A 16,637-nucleotide genomic window follows, 5' to 3' on the forward strand; every position below is an offset into this window, starting at 1 on the left:
TGACAATCCGTCTCATTAGAATTCATCATTTACTCTACATCTAACTTTCATTTTCCAGTCTAAACTGGGTTATTCATATCGATAAAGGTTTACAGCAATCCACATTTCATTGATGCTGATCAAACTGGTCCTCTGTAGCTCAGCTGGTAGAGCACGGCGCTTGTAACGCCAAGGTAGTGGGTTCGATCCCCGGGACCACCCATACACAAAAATGTATGCACGCATGACTGTAAGTCGCTTTGGATAAAAGCGTCTGCTAAATGGCATATTATTATTATTAAACTCAAACAGAATGTCATTAGACTAGTGGCAACGGGCAAGCCCACACAAGGTTTTTGACCTAGGTCTAACATACAACAAATATAAACTGGTAGCCTTCCAATACAAACACTGCTACTCGTTATAATTTTAAAAAAAACATTTTAGTCATTTAGCAGACGCTATTATCCAGAGCGACTTACAGTTAGTGAGTGCATACATTTTTCATACAAATCGAATTTTATTTGTCAAGTGCCGAATACAATGGGTGTAGAATTTACCATAAAATGCTTACTACGAGCCCTTTCCCAACAATGCAGTTAAAAAGTACGACAATTTGTAAAAACAAAAAAGGAAATAGTAACACAATACAATAAGAATAACGAGACTATATAAAAGGAGTACCGGTACCGAGTCAATGTGCTAGGGGTACGAGGTAGTTGAGGTAATTCAGGTAATACAGTATGTACACGTGGGTAGGGGAAAAAGTGACTAGGCAATCAGGATAGATAATAAACAGAGTAGCAGCAGCGTAATGGATAATGGCTGCCGTTTTATTTTGTTAGTTTTTTCACATTGTTTGTAACTTATTTTGTACGATTACTCACCTCGAACTGGACAAATATTTTTTTCTTTAATGAGTCCGACGCGAAGGATATACTGCTTCCCCGAGACCAGGCCCAAATCCCGTCATTCGCGTGAAGAAAAGACAGAAATAAAGGGGGCCGTGGTCTGGGTGCCTTGTGAGAATTCGTCGGCGAGTGGGTAAACCGCCTTTACAATCCGTTCTATTGGCCAACGTGCAATCACTGGAAAATAAACTGGATGATCTACGATCAAGACTATCCTATCAGCGGGACATTAAAAACTGTAATATCTTATGTTTCACCGAGTCGTGGCTGAACAACGACACATAGATTATACAGCTGGCTGGGTTTTCCGTGCATCGGCAGGACAGAGCAGATACGTCTGGTTAGATGGGGTGTGGGTGTGTGTCTATTTGTCAATAACAGCTGGTGCGCGATGTCTAATATTAAAGAAGTCTCAAGGTATTGCTCGCCTGAGGTGGAGTACCTCATGATAAGCTGTAAACCACACTATTTACCAAGAGAGTTCTCATCTATATTATTCGTAGCCGTCTATTTACCACCACAAACCGATGCTGGCACTAAGACCACACTCAACGAGCTGTATAAGGCCATAAGCAAACAAGGAAATGCTCATCCAGAAGCGGCGCTCCTAGTGGCCAGGGACTTTAATGCAGGCAAACTTCAATCCATTTTGCCTAATTTCTACCAGCATGTCACATGAGCAACCAGAGGGGAAAAAAACTCTAAACCACCTTTACTCCACACACAGAGGCGCATACAAAGCTCTCCCTCAACCTCCATTTGGAAAATCTGACCATAATTCTGTCCTCCTGATTCCTGCTTACAAGAAAAACTAAAGCAAGTGGTCAGATGACGCGGATGATTCGCTACAGGACTGTTTTGCTAGCACAGACTGGAATATGTTCCAGGATTCATCCAATGGCTTTGAGGAGTATATCACCTCAGTCACCGGCTTCATCAAAAAGTGCATCGACAACGTCGTCCCCACAGTGACCGTACGTACATATCCCAACCAGAAGCCATGGATTACAGGCAACATCCGCACCGAGCTAAAGGTTAGAGCTGCCGCTTTTAAGGAGCGGGATACTAATCCGGACGCTTATAAGAAATCCTGCTATGCCCTCAGACGAACCATCAAACAGGCAAAGCGTCAATACAAGACTAAGATTGAATACTACTACACTGGCTCTGACGCTCGTCGGATGTGGCAGGGCTTGCAAACTATTACAGACTACAAAGGGAAACCCAGCCGCGAGCTGCCCAGTTACGCGAGCCTACCAGACGAGCTAAATGCCTTTTTACGATCGCTTCGAGGCAAGTAAGACTGAAGCATGCATGAGAGCACCAGCTGTTCCGGACGACTGTGTGATCGCGCTCTCCGTAGCCGATGTGAGCAAGACCTTTTAAACAGGTCAACATTCACAAGGCCGCGGGGCCAGACTGATTACCAGGACATGTACACAGAGCATGCGTGGACCAACTGGCAAGTGTCTTCACTGACATTTTCAACATGTCTCTGACTGAGTCTGTAATACCAACATGTTTCAAGCAGACCACCATAGTCCCTGTGCCCATGAAAGCGAAGGTAACCTGCATAAATGACTACCGCCCCGTAGCACTCACGTCGGTAGCCATGAAGTGCTTTGAAAGGCTGGTCATGGCTCACATCAACACCATCATCCCGGAAACCCTAGACCCACTCCAATTTGCATATACTGCCCCAACAGATCCACAGATGACGCAATCTCAATCACACTCCACACTGCCCTTTCCCACCTGGACAAAAGGAACACCTATGTGAGAATGCTGATCATTGACTACAGCTCAGCGTTCAACACCATAGTGCCCACAAAGCTCATCACTAAGCTAAGGACCCTGGGACTAAACACCTCCCTCTGCAACTGGATCCTAGACTTCCTGACGGGACTCCCCCAGGTGGTAAGGGTAGGCAACAACACATCTGACACGCTGATCCTCAACACTGGGGCCCCTCAGGGGTTCGTACTTAGTCCCCTCCTGTACTCCCTGTTCACCCACGACTGCGTGGCCAAGCACGACTCCAACACCATCATTAAGTTTGCTGACGACACAACAGTGGTAGGCCTAATCACCGACAACGATGAGACAGCCTATAGGGAGGAGGTCAGAGACCTGGCAGTGTGGTGCCAGGACAACAACCTCTCCCTCAATGTGAGTAAGACAAAGGAGCTGATCGTAGACTACAGGAAAAGGAGAGCCGAACAGGCCCCCATTAACATCGACGGGGCTGCAGTGGAGCGGGTAGAGAGTTTCAAGTTCCTTGGTGTCCACATCACCAACAAACTATCATGGTCCAAACACACCAAGACAGTCGTGAAGAGGGCACGACAACACTTTTTCCCCCTCAGGAGACTGAAAAGATTTGGCATGGGTCCCCAGATCCTCAAAACGTTATACAGCTGCACAATCGAGAGCATCCTGACCGGTTGCATCACCATCTGGTATGGCAACTACTCGGTATCCGACCGTAAGGTGCTACAGAGGGTAGTGCGTACGGCCCAGTACATAACTGGGGCCAAGCTTCCTGCCATCCAGGACCTATATACTAGGCGGTGTCAGAGGAAGGCCCCAAAAATTGTCAAAGACTCCAGTCACCCAAGTCATAGACTGTTCTCTCTGCTACCGCACAGCAAGCTGTACCGGAGCACCAAGTCTAGGTCCAAAAGGCTCCTTAACAGCTTCTACCCCCAAGCCATAAGACTGTTGAACAATTAATCAAATGGCCACCCGGACTATTTATTGTCATTTTATTGTGTTACTTTAGTTTATTTAGTAAATATTTTCTTAACTCTTTCTTGAACCGCATTGTTGGTTAAGGGCTTGTAAGTAAGCATTTCACGGTAAGGTCTACACCTGTTGTATTCGACGCATGTGACAAATAAAATTTGATTTGATTAGTGTGAAAGTGTGTGTGTGTGTGTGTGTGTATGTAGTGTGTGAGTGTATGTAGTGTGTGAGTGTATGTTGTGTGTGTTTTAGTGTCAATGAAGTATGTCTGAGTGTGTGGGTACTAGAGTCCACTGAGTGTGCAAGAAATTATAAAATAAAAACTTTTTGTTTATGAAAAAGAGGGGTTGAGGGGAAGGGGGAGCTGCTGCTGGCTGTCTGCTTTTGTAGACGCACTGTAGATAACGGAGAATTGATCCAAATAGCTCCCTCCTCAATATCCTCCCCTATTCCCCTGTCCCAAAAGACTCCTGTTCATTAACACTCTTCAATGACTTGATAATGTGCTATACATACAGTGCATTCGGAAAGTATTCAGACCCCTTCCCCTTTTCCACAGTATATTACGTTACAGCCTTATTCTAAAATGGATCAAATAAAAAATGTACCCTCATCAATCTACACACAATATCTCATAATGACAAAGCGAAAACAGGTTTTTAGAATAAAAACAGATACCTTATTTGCATAAGTATTCAGACCGTTTGCGATGACACTCGGAATTGACCTCAGGTGCATCCTGTTTCCATTAATCATCCTTGAGATGTTTCTACAACTTGATTGGAGTCCACCTGTGGTAAATTCAATTGATTGGACATGATTTGGAAAGGCACACACCTGTCTATATAAGGTCCCACAGTTGACAGTGTGTGTCAGAACAAAAACCAAGCCATGAGGTCGAAGGAATTGTCCGTAGAGCTCTGAGACAGGATTGTGCCGAGGCACAGATCTGGGGAAGGATACCAAAACATTTCTGCAGCATTGAAGGTCCCCAAGAACACAGTGGCCCCCATCATTATTAAATGGAAGAAGTTTGGAACCACCAAAACCCTTCCTAGAGCTGGCCGCCCGGCCAAACTGAGCAATCGGGGGAGAAGGGCCTTGGTCAGGGAGGTGAAGGTTCACCTTCCAACAGGACAACGACCCTAAGCACACAGCCAAGACAACGCAGGGGTGGCTTCGGGAGAAGTCTCTGAATGTCCTTGAGTGGCCCAGCCAGAGCCCGGACTTGAACCCGATCTAACATCTCTGGAGAGACCTGAAAATAGCTGTGCAGCGACGCTCCCCATCCAACCTGACAGAGCTGGAGAGGATCTGCAGAGAAGAAATTGAGAAAGTTCCCAATTACAGATGTGTCAAGCATGTAGCGTCATACCCAAGAATACTCTAGGCTGTAATCGCTGCCAAAGGTGCTTCAACAAAGTACTGAGTAAAGGGTCTGAATACTTATGTAAATGTTAGTTTTTGCTTTGTCATTATAGGGTATTGTGTGTAGATTGAGGGGGAAAAACTATTTCATCCATTTAGAATAAGGCTGTAACGTAACGAAATGTGGAAAGAGTCTAGGGGTCTGAATACTTTCCGAATGCACTGTATCTGAGTATGGATAAGATATTGGCTCATTCATCCCCCCTCCTCTCCCCTGTAACTATTCCCCAGGTCGTTGCTGTAAGTGAGAATGTGTTCTCAGTCAATTTACCTGGTAAAATATGGGTAAAAATATATATATGTAGGCTACATCTGATGTGTAGGCCTACATTATTAGTGAATCTATGGGAAGCAAGGAGGCTAGCCAAGTGATATCTATATCTCTATTGTTGAGGTGCCACTTTCTGAGAAGTGAAACTACATAACAGAAGATATTATGAATTTACACTTGTTACCATCTTCTGGACAACATGGGTTACTACACTTATTTTTTTTACCCAATTTCAGATTCAATTTAATTTTTGTATATTAATCTCTCTTTTCTTTTTCGATTAGAACTTTAAAGAGGGAGAAGTGTCCCCTGTCCCCAGACGATGATGTCATCGTCCTGTCGGATAATGACTCCTGCAGTCCCCCGATGAACGGCTTGAACCACCTCAAGGAGCTGGACACAGACCTACTTATGGTTAGTGAAATAACTATACTACTACCCTGCCCTGAACTTTAGTCACTGTTTCTTGCCGGTTACCACCTGGTACTTAACCCTGCACCTTAGAGACTGATGCCCTATGTACATAGTCATTGAACACTGGTCACTTTAATAATGTTACAATGTTTTTTTACCCATTTATGTACAGTGCATTCGGAAAGTATTCAGACCCCTTACGTTACAGCCTTATTCTAAAATGAATTTAATTGGTTTTTTTCCCACATCAATATACACACAATACCTCATAATGACCAAGCAAATAAATTTTAGCAAATGTATTACAAATAACAAACTTAAATAAACCGTTTACATAAGTATTCAGACCCTTTACTCAGTACTTTGTTGAAGCACCTTTGGCAGCGATTACAGCCTTGAGTCTTCTTGGGTATGACGCTACAAGCTTGACACACCTATACTTGGGGAGTTTCTCCCATTCTTCTCTGCAGATCCTCTCAAGCTCTGTCAGGTTGGATGGAAAGCCTCGCTGCACAGCTATTTTCAGGTCTCTCCAGAGATGTTAGATCGGGTTCAAGTCCGGGCTCTGGCTGGGCCACTCAAGGACATTCAGAGACTTGTCCCGAAGCCACTCCTGCGTTGTCTTGGCTGTGTGTTTAGGGTCGTCGTTCTGTTTGGAAGGTGAACCTTCTTCCCAGTCTGTGGTTCTGAGAGCACTGGAGCAGGTTTTCATCAAGGATCTCTCTGTACTTTGCTCCGTTCATCTTTCCCTTGATCCTAACTAGTCTCCCAGTCCCTGCCGCTGAATAACATCCCCACAGCATGATGCTGCCACCACCATGCTTCATCGTAGGGATGGTGCCAGGTTTCCTTCAGACGTGACTCTTGGCATTCAGGCCAAAGAGTTCAATATTGGTTTCATCAGACCAGATAATCTTGTTTCTCATGGTCTGATAGTCCTTTTAGGTGCTTTTTGGCAAACTCCAAGCGGGCTGTCATGTGTATTTTACTGAGGAGTGGCTTCCGTCTGGCCACTTTACCATAAAGGCCTGATTGGTGGAGTGCTGCTGAGAAGGTTCTCCCATCTCCACAGAGGAACTCTGGAGCTCTGTCAGTGTGACCATCGGGTTCTTGGTCACCTCCCTGACCAAGGCCCTTCTCCCCTGATTGCTCAGTTTGGCTGGGTGGCCAGCTCTAGGAAGAGTCTTGGTGGTGCCAAACTTCTTCCATTTAAGAATGATGGAGCCACTGTGTTGTGGGGACCTTCAATGCTGCAGAAATGTTTTGGTACCCTTCCCCAGATCTGTGCCTCGACACAATCCTGTCTCGGAGCTCTATGGACAATTCATTCGACCTCATGGCTTGGTTTTGGCTCTGACACACACTGTCAACTGTGGGACCTTATATAGACAGGTGTGTGCCTTTCCAAATCATGTCCAATCAATTGAATTTACCACAGGTGGACTCCAATGAAGTTATAGAAACATCTCAAGGATGATTAATGGAAACAGGATGCACCTGAGGTCAATTCCGAGTGTCATCGCAAACGGTCTGAATACTTATGCAAATAAGGTATCTGTTTTTATTCTAAAAACCTGTTCTCGCTTTGTCATTATGATATATTGTGTGTAGATTGATGAGGGTACATTTTTAATTTGATCCATTTTAGAATAAGGCTGTAACGTAACATACTGTGGAAAAGGGGAAGGGGTCTGAATATTTTCCGAATGCACTGTATGTATAGCACATTATCAAGTCATTGAAGAGTGTTAATGAACAGGAGTCTTTTGGGACAGGGGGAATAGGGGAGGATATTGAGGAGGGAGCTATTTGGATCAATTCTCTACCATCAAGTTGTAGAAACATCTCAAGGATGATCAATGGAAACAGGATGCACCTGAGCTCAATTTGGAGTCTCCTAGCAAAGGGTCTGAATACATTTACATTACATTTTAGTCATTTAGCAGACGCTTATGTAAAGAAGGTATTTATTTATTTATTTTTATTTGCAAAACTTTCTAGAAACCTGTTTTTCGCTTTGTCATTATGGGGTATTGTGTGTAGATTGATGAGGAAAACAATCAAACAAATCCATTTTAGAATAAGGCTGTAACGTAACAACAAGTCAACGGGTCTGAATACTTCAGAATGCACTGTATATACTGTATTCTAGAGAAGGCTCATCCTATGTAACTATTGCTGTATACACCTTTTCTATTCATACACTGAGACTAGACGTAGCATAGTAAATGTCAATCCGGGACACTCAAAATTAGTATGATATGTTATGTTTGGTTTGGTTACATAAGATAGAAGGTTACTTAAGGCAAGGTATAACGCGAAGGTCTTGCAACCAAAAGGTTGCGTGTTCGAATCTCATCACAGACAACTTTTGCATTTTAGCTAATTAACTACTTTGCAACTACTATTTAGCTACTTTGCAACTACTTAGCATGTTAGCTAACCCTTTCCCTAAGACTATCCCTAACCACAACCCTTTAACCTAACTCCTAACCTTAAACCCTAACCCCTAGAGCTAGTTAACGTTAGCCACCTAGCCAAAGTTAGCCACAACAAATTGGAATTTGTAACATATACGTTTAGCAAATTCGTAACATATTGTACATTTTGCAAATTCGTAACAATTTGTATTGAACTAATTGCAATTCGTAACAAACAGTATCATACGAATTGTATTTCATAACATATCATACGAAATGGATGATGGACATCCACATATTAATACATACCATACCATACGAAACGTAACATATACTAAATGGAGTGTCTCGGATTTATGTTCAGAATAATATGAAATGCTCTGAGACCACGTTCTATACATATACACTACCGGTCAAAAGTTTTAGAACACTTACTCATTCAAGGGTTTTTCTTTATTTTTACTATTTTCTACAATAGTGAAGACAACAAAACTATGAAATAAAACATGGAATCATGTAGTAACCAAAAAAGTGTTAAACAAATCCAAATATATGTTATATTTGAGATTCTTCAAAAAGCCACCTTTTGCCTTGACGACAGCTCAGCACACTCTTGGCATTCTCTCAACCAGCTTCACCTGGAATGCTTTTCCAACAGTCTTGAAGGAGTTCCCACATATATGCTGCTTTTCCTTCACTCTGCCGTCCGACTCATCCCAAACCATCTCAATTTGGTTGAGGTCAGGGGATTGTGGAGGCCAGGTCATCTGATGCAGCACTCCATCACTCTCCTTCTTGGTAAAATAGCCCTTACACAGCCTGGAGGTGTGTTGGGTCATTGTCCTGTTGAAAAACAAATGATATTCCCCCTAAGCCCAAAGCAGATGGGATGGCATATCGCTGCAGAATGCTGTGGTAGCCATGCTGGTTAAGTGTGCCTTGAATTCTATATAAATCACAGACAGTGTCACCAGCAAAGCACCCCCACACCATAACACCTCCTCCTCCATGCTTTACAGTGGGATATACACATGCGGAGATCATCAGTTCACCCACACCGCGTCTCACAAAGACACGGCGGTTGGAACCAAAAATCTCCAATTTGGACTCCGGACCAAAGGACACATTTCCACTGGTCTAATGTCCATTGCTCGTGTTTATTGGCCCAAGCAGGTCTTTTCTTCTTATTGGTGTCCTTTAGTAGTGGTTTCTTTGCAGCAAATCGACCATGAAGGCCTGATTCATGCAGTCTCCTCTGAACAGTTGATGTTGAGATGTGTCTGTTACTTGAACTCTGGGAAGCATTTATTTGGGCTGGATTTTCTGAGGCTGGTAACTCTAATTAACTTATCCTCTGCAGCAGAGGGCACTCTGGGTCTTCCATTCCTATGGCGGTCCTCATGAGAGCCAGTTTCATCATAGTGCTTGATGGTTTTTTCGACTGCACTGGAAGAAACGTTCAAAGTTCTTGACATTTTCCGGATTGACTGATCTTCATGTCTTAAAGTAATGATGGACTGTCGTTTCTCTTTGCTTATTTGAGCTGTTCTTGCCATAATATAGACTTGGGCTTTTATCAAATAGGGCTATCTTCTGTGTACCCCCCCCTACCTTGTCACAACACAACTGATTGGCTGAAACGCATTAAGAAATTCACTTTTAAGAAGGCACACCTGTTAATTGAAATGCATTCCAGGTGACTGCCTCATGAAGCTGGTTGAGAGAATGCCATGAGTGTGCAAAGCTGTCATCAAGGCAAAGGGTGGCTATTTGAAGAATCTCAAATATAAAATATATTTTGATTTGTTTAACACTTTTTTGGTTACTACATGATTCCATATGTGTTATTTCATAGTTTTGATGTCTTTACTATTTTCCTATAATGTTGAAAATAGTAAAAATAATGAAAAACCCTTGAATGAGTAGGTGTTCTAAAACTTTTAACCGGTAGTGTATATTTATATTCCGGTCTCTGACATTGCTCGTTTTAATATTGCTTAATTCCTTTATTTTTATTTTTTGATTTATGTGTTTTTTTTTTATTGTTAGGTATTACTGCACTGTTGGAGCTAGGACCATAAGCGTTTCACTATACCTGCGATAACATCTGCAAAATATGTGTACGGGACCAATACAATTTTATTGGAAGTATACCAGACATTTTTTGACCTCCCATGATGTTCCTTGTAACATGTTCCTTCTCTGGCCATCTGATCCAAGATCCATCTCCTACTCTAAATAACTTTTTAAAATCCGGGCCCAGGGCCTGTATCTACAAAGCATATTAGAGTAGGAGTGCTAATTTATTTTTAGTTCATAATGAATAAGATTGGATGGGCAGATCCTAGATCAGCACTCCTACTGTGAGAAGCTTTGTGGATATAAGCCCTGGTCTCTCTGTCTGCTGCGCTGGTCTCTCTCTCTCTGGTCTAACTGGTCTTTATCTGGTGTCTGTGTGTAGAAGAGAAGTCCAGAGGAGAGGGATCGCATCATAAAGCAGTTGAAAGAGGAGCTGAGGTTGGAGGAGGCCAAGCTGGTGCTGCTGAAGAAACTACGACAGAGCCAGATACAGAAGGACACACTGCAGAAGGTATGGACACATGTAGCCAAGGTGAGTTGGACTCATCTGTCGTGATGAGGTAGCCCTGCCTGTGACATAAAATCAGTGTCACCCTCTGCCCAAGAAGGAATTTGGTTTCCAAGAGCGGAAAACTGGAGTTCAGATCACAGTCTCTCTCTCTCTCTCGCTTGCTCACACACATACACACACACACACACACAATACAGAAAAAGCCACACAGGTAAACACATACACTCATCCAGATGCATACCTCCAAACACTTACAAATAGACACACACATACCCAGCTCATTCTCTCCATCTCTGTCTTGTTCCACAGCCCTCAGTATTGTCAGGTTCTGCGGCTCCTCCATCTCTGATCCGTAGGAGTTCGGGCACAGTCATTCCTCCTCCTCTGGTGAGGGGCGGGCAGCAGATCTCCTCCAAACATGGCTCCCACAACTCCCAGATCATAATGCCACCCCTGGTCAGAGGGGCAAAGGTAAGACAGGCCACAATCTACCTGCCAAACTGGTCATCAGCTAATATCAATTCTCACTACTAATTACTTTTTGTGTCTTAGACTACGCTCACCTGTTTTCTTTTCTCTCTCTCTCTCTTTGTTTCTCTCACCCCCCCCCCCCCCCCCCCCCCCCATCTCTCCACCCTTCCTCACATATTGCGCCCTCATCCTTTTCTGTCTTTTGTTGACCGACACATGCCCTTTTCTATATGCCCTCTCTCTGTCCAATGTTGGCCCTCTCTATCCATGCCCTTTCCCTCTTCTCCTCCTCGGTCCACTCTCTCCAATTCTCTCCCCTGTCTCCCATCTCTGTCCTTTGTAGCCAATTGCTGTGTCTCCTCAGCAGATCCAGTCTCTCCGGCAGCAACAGCAACTGTCAGGGTCTGGCTCTGGGGGCTCTGGCCCCCCTCCCCTGCTGCTGGCCCCCAGGGCCAACGTACCCGGCTCCCAGGCCCAGAGAGGCCTCATGCAGTCTGGCCTCATCAGGGTGGGAAACGTCAACAATGCCAGCCTGCTGGTCAACATCTCACAGGTGGGTCAGAGGCAGGGCTCTAAATTAAAATGTTTAATTGGTAGCACCAGAAAATACGTTTTTTTTTTTTTTATCGATTCAAATACAGCCTATATGAATTCTAGCTACTTCTGAAGTACATGTTGTGCCCTCGAAACTAATATGTAACCCTGTAAATACATTTGTTTATTATAAAAGCCTAAAATGTTGATACAAATACCTGTCATTGAAATTAGAAAGTAATTTGTGGAATATTAGGTTTCTACATGATTTAAAAGCACTATTTTCCTGTTGAGATGTATTGCATTGAAAATTGTACACTGCCTCTTTAAGAGCATCAAGTTTGTGATGATAATAATAATAACAACTAGATGGTAATATTCCATGAATATAAATTGTGTGACTTCCTTCAGTATTTTTGTGGCAGTGGATAGGATAGCCTGAACATGTGAAAAATGGTTTGGTGTATCTAGCTTGAACGGTTCAATAGTTACTGTTGGTGAGTTGCTTTATGCTAATTTATGCAAATGTCAATGTATGTAGTTGATAAAGATTCTAAAGAACTTGAAGTTAGGGTAGCCTGAATGTTTTGAAGTTGGTCTTGTAGCTTAATTGGCCAAGGAGCAGGACCAGTTTTAATAGGATTCCTATGGTTCTCATTCAAACCCATGTTAATTTACGCACATTTTAAATGGTTATAGTTCAAAAAGTATATAGTATCAAAAATATTTTGACAAGCAATCTAAGTAGGGTCTGTCTGAACATCTCAACGTTGGTTTGGAGTTGATAGCTTAGATGGTGAAAGAGGAGATTTTTTTGCTGTTGAAATGCCCTGGTATCCATAGCAATGGCTCCGTTTGGGCTGCTCAATGACGAGACATGAGAGCGCTGTTAGCTGGCATTAGCTAGCTAGTTTTCGTCACTCTAAAAGCCGACAAACAACTATAACTTTTGATTGGTAGAAGATAATTCTGTTCTGATTCCAGATTTGAATAGCAGAGAAGTAGACCAAGATGGCATACCCTCTACTTTTTTGTCTAACTTGTTGGGAAAGTGGTCAAAATGTCATATTTTTTAAATAAAAAGTTAGAGGAAATGTAATTGACGTGGTTAGTAAAACAGCTGTATTGTTTGAACGGTATGAAATACTTTTGTTCCAATTTCTGATTTTAATAGAAGAGAAGTAGAGGAAGATTTCATACACTTTTTGTCTAACTTGTTGGGAAAGTGGTCAAAGTAGCTGATTTGTGTCCACATTTACATTATTACGTTCACAGTGAATGGAATGTTGGAAGTCATGATGTCACAATGGAAGCTTTAGAATGTTAAAGAAATCCCATGAAACTGGATGAAGTTTTATAAAAGTGTAATAGTTTAATAAATATAGATAGTATCAAAAAGTTGTGTGCAAGCACACTATTCCAGACCAGTCTGCACGTTTTAAAGTTTGAATGGCGTTTCTAATTTAAACGGTTAAGAGGAGTAGTGTTCCGAATAATAATAATAATAATAATAATAATAATAATAATAATAATAATAATAATAATAATAATAATAACTAGATGGTAATTGTACATGAAGTACAATTGGTGGGACATTTTTACATTTTAGTCATTTTAGCAGACGTAGCAGTAGTAAATTGGTAATTGGTCTGATTACTTTGATAGACCACACTATCAACCTTATTACTTTGGATTGGGTGGGGGCAGTTCGATCAGAAAAATGTCTAAACTACAGTTGATGTGTGTGAAAACTGAAAGAAGAAAGACAAAGTGATCTTAAAGGGCACGATCATGTGGACAACACTCTTAGGAAAGCAAAGCAACTCTGAATCCTTCATGCTGTGGGTTTCAGATAAATAGATGCACAATTTACTTTTGTAAAACGTTCAGTGTAAATGAAGTTTGATTTTCGTTGAATGATGATGTAATGATTAGAACTTCAGGCTATTATTTGGGAAATATGATGGTACATCTAGTGATGACAACTCTTTAAAAGTATTTTCTTGGTAGTTGAATAACTACAGTGCCTTGCAAAAGTATTCATCCCCCTTGACGTTTTTCCTATTTTGTTGCATTACAACCTGTAATTTAAATGGATTTTTATTTGGATTTCATGTAATGGACATAAACAAAATAGTCAAATTGGTGAAGTGAAATGAAAAATATAATTTAAAATTATACAAAATAAATAACGGAAAAGTGGTGCGTGCATATGTATTCAAACCCTTTGCTATGAAGCCCCTAAATAAGATCTGGTGCAACCAATTACCTTCAGAAGTCACATAATTAGTTAAATAAATTCCACCTGTGTGTGCAATCTAAGTGTTACATGATCTCAGTATATATACACCTGTTCTGAAAGGCCCCAGAGTCTGCAACACCACTAAGCAAGGGGCACCACCAAGCAAGCAGCACCATGAAGACCAAGGAGCTCTCCAAACAGGTCAGGGACAAGTTGTGGAGAAGTACAGATCAGGGTTGGGTTATAAAAATATATCTGAAAATTTGAACATCCCACGGAGCACCATTAAATCCATTATTTAAAAATGGAAAGAATATGGCACCACAACAAACCTGCCAAGAGAGGGCCGCCCACCAAAACTCACAGACCAGGCAAGGAGTGCATTAATCAGAGAGGCAACAAAGAGACCAAAGATAACCCTGAAGGAGCTGCAAAGCTCCACAGCAGAGATTGGAGTATCTGTCCATAGGACCACCTTAAGCCATACACTCCACGGAGCTGGACTTTACGGAAGAGTGGCCAGAAAAAAGCCATTGCTTAAAGAAAAAAATAAGCAAACACATTTGGTGTTCGCCAAAAGCCATGTGGGAGACTCCCCAAACATATGGAAGAAGGTACTCTGGTCAGATGAGACTAAAATTGAGCTTTTTGGCCATCAAGGAAAACGCTGTCTGGCGCAAACCCAACACCTCTCATCACCGCGAGAACACCATCCCCACAATGAAGCATGGTGGTGACAACATCATTCTGTGGGGATGTTTTTCATCGGCAGGGACTGGGAAACTGGTCAGAATTGAAGGAATGGTGGATGGTGCTAAATACAGGGAAATTCTTGAGGGAAACCTGTTTGTCTTCCAAAGATTTGAGACTGGGACGGAGGTTCACCTTCCAGCAGGACAATGACCCTAAGCAAACTGCTATAGCAACACTCTAGTGGTTTAAGGGGAAACATTTAAATGTCTTGGAATGGCCTAGTCAAAGCCCAGACCTCAATCCAATTGAGAATCTTTGGTATGACTTAAAGATTGCTGTACACCAGCGGAACCCATCCAACTTGAAGGAGCTGGAGCAGTTTTGCCTTAAAGAATGGGCAAAAATCACAGTGGCTGGATGTGCCAAGCTTATAGACATACCCCAAGAGACTTGCAGCTGTAATTGCTGCAAAAGGTGGCTCTACAAAGTATTGACTTTGGGGGGGTGAATAGTTATGCACGCTCAGGTTTTTTTTGTCTTATTTCTTGTTTGTTTCCCAAAATAATATATTTTGCATCTTCAAAGTGGTAGGCATGTTGTGTAAATCAAATGATACAAACCTCCCCAAAAATCCATTTTAATTCCAGGTTGTAAGGCAACAAAATAGGAAAACTGCCAAGAGGGGTGAATACTTTTGCAAGCCACTGTATGTAGAATAGGTTTGTATGTAGACCTACTGATAGCTAGCTGTAGTTCTAGCTAATAAATAAACTCTTTAGGCTAACAGTGATCACTGAAAAGTAAATTTCCTGAAGAAAATGTTTTCTTGCTAACTTGTTTTAAAGTATGTATGGTTTTGAAAAAAGTTATAGTAGTGGTAGTTCATGCAGTAGTAATGGTGGTGACTGGTTATAGTTGAAATAGTAGGTAGATTGAGAAAATGATTGATTGATTGATTGATTGGTTGATATGATAGGATAGCCTGAACATGTGAAAGTTGGTTTGGTGTCTCTAGCTTGAACAGTTAGAGAGTTAGAAGTATTGTTGGTGGCTATTATATGCTAATTTATGCACATTTAAGTAGTTATAATGTATAGTGCAGACCAGAGCTAGTGCGAACCAGAGCTAGCAAGCTACACCCAGGACCAGAGCTGAACCAGAGCTGGGTCGGAGCTAGTGCAGACCAGAGCAGTAGTTGTGGTCACTAGGTGAGGTCACTAGTTATTGTCATTGGTTGTGTAGTTGTGGTCAGTAGTTGTATGGTCAGCAGTTGAGGTCAATAATTGTGTGGTTGTGTTGCAGGTTATTTGGGCCCTACTGTGTAGTTGTGGTCAGTAATTCTGTTGTGGTCATTAGTTGTGTGGTTCAGTAGTTTTGTGGTCAATAGTTGTGTGGTTGTGGTCAGTAGTTTGGTTGTGGTGGGGAGTTGTGGTCAGGAGTGGTGTTAAGTAGTTGTGGTCAGGAGTGGTGTTTTTGTAAAAATGATATATATATTTTGGACAGGGAAATCATACTGAGACTAGGGTCTATTTTACAGATAGGCTCTGCATAAACACATACAATATAAAAAATTACAAAACATATTAAGAAGAACTGACACATTTATCAACATAGAGGTCTCCGATCATTACTCTGAACTGATCCATGGGGACCAGAGCATCTAATTTCAGAGAGCTCTGTAAGTTATTCCAGTAGTGGTGTGGTTGTGGTCAGTAGTTGTGGTCATTAGTTGTGTGGTTGTGGTCAGGAGTTGTAGTCAGTAGTTTTGTGGTTCAGTAGTTGTGTGGTCACTAGTTGTGTGGTTGTGGTCAGTAATTGTGGTCAGTAGTTGTGGTCAGTAGTGTGTGGTTGTGTTCAGTAGTTGTGTGGCCACTAGTTGTGTGGTTGTGGTCAGTGATTGCAGTCAGTAGTTGTGGTCAGTAATTGTTGTGTGATTGTG

At 42.1% G+C, this 16,637-nt stretch overlaps 1 protein-coding gene across 6 annotated transcripts in view; it reads left to right on the forward strand.

The window, feature by feature from the left end:
* LOC311146889 (transcriptional repressor p66-alpha-like) overlaps positions 1-16,637 on the forward strand; it is a 56,366-nt gene that overhangs the window by 31,390 nt on the left and 8,339 nt on the right. For 2 of the 6 annotated variants that reach the window (XM_084183507.1, XM_084183506.1), the window contains exons 3-6: positions 5,619-5,748; positions 10,630-10,779; positions 11,068-11,229; positions 11,573-11,782. In XM_084183507.1, the coding sequence (XP_084039633.1) occupies positions 5,619-5,748; positions 10,630-10,779; positions 11,068-11,229; positions 11,573-11,782 (652 nt within the window). The remainder of the gene's footprint in view (positions 1-5,618; positions 5,749-10,629; positions 10,780-11,067; positions 11,230-11,572; positions 11,783-16,637) is intronic. The other 4 variants (XM_084183509.1, XM_084183508.1, XM_084183510.1 and 1 more) reach the window with 3 other exon arrangements.

This window comes from Coregonus lavaretus (genome assembly GCF_964263955.1).
Source record: "Coregonus lavaretus genome assembly, chromosome: 19".
Taxonomy (NCBI): domain Eukaryota; kingdom Metazoa; phylum Chordata; class Actinopteri; order Salmoniformes; family Salmonidae; genus Coregonus; species Coregonus lavaretus.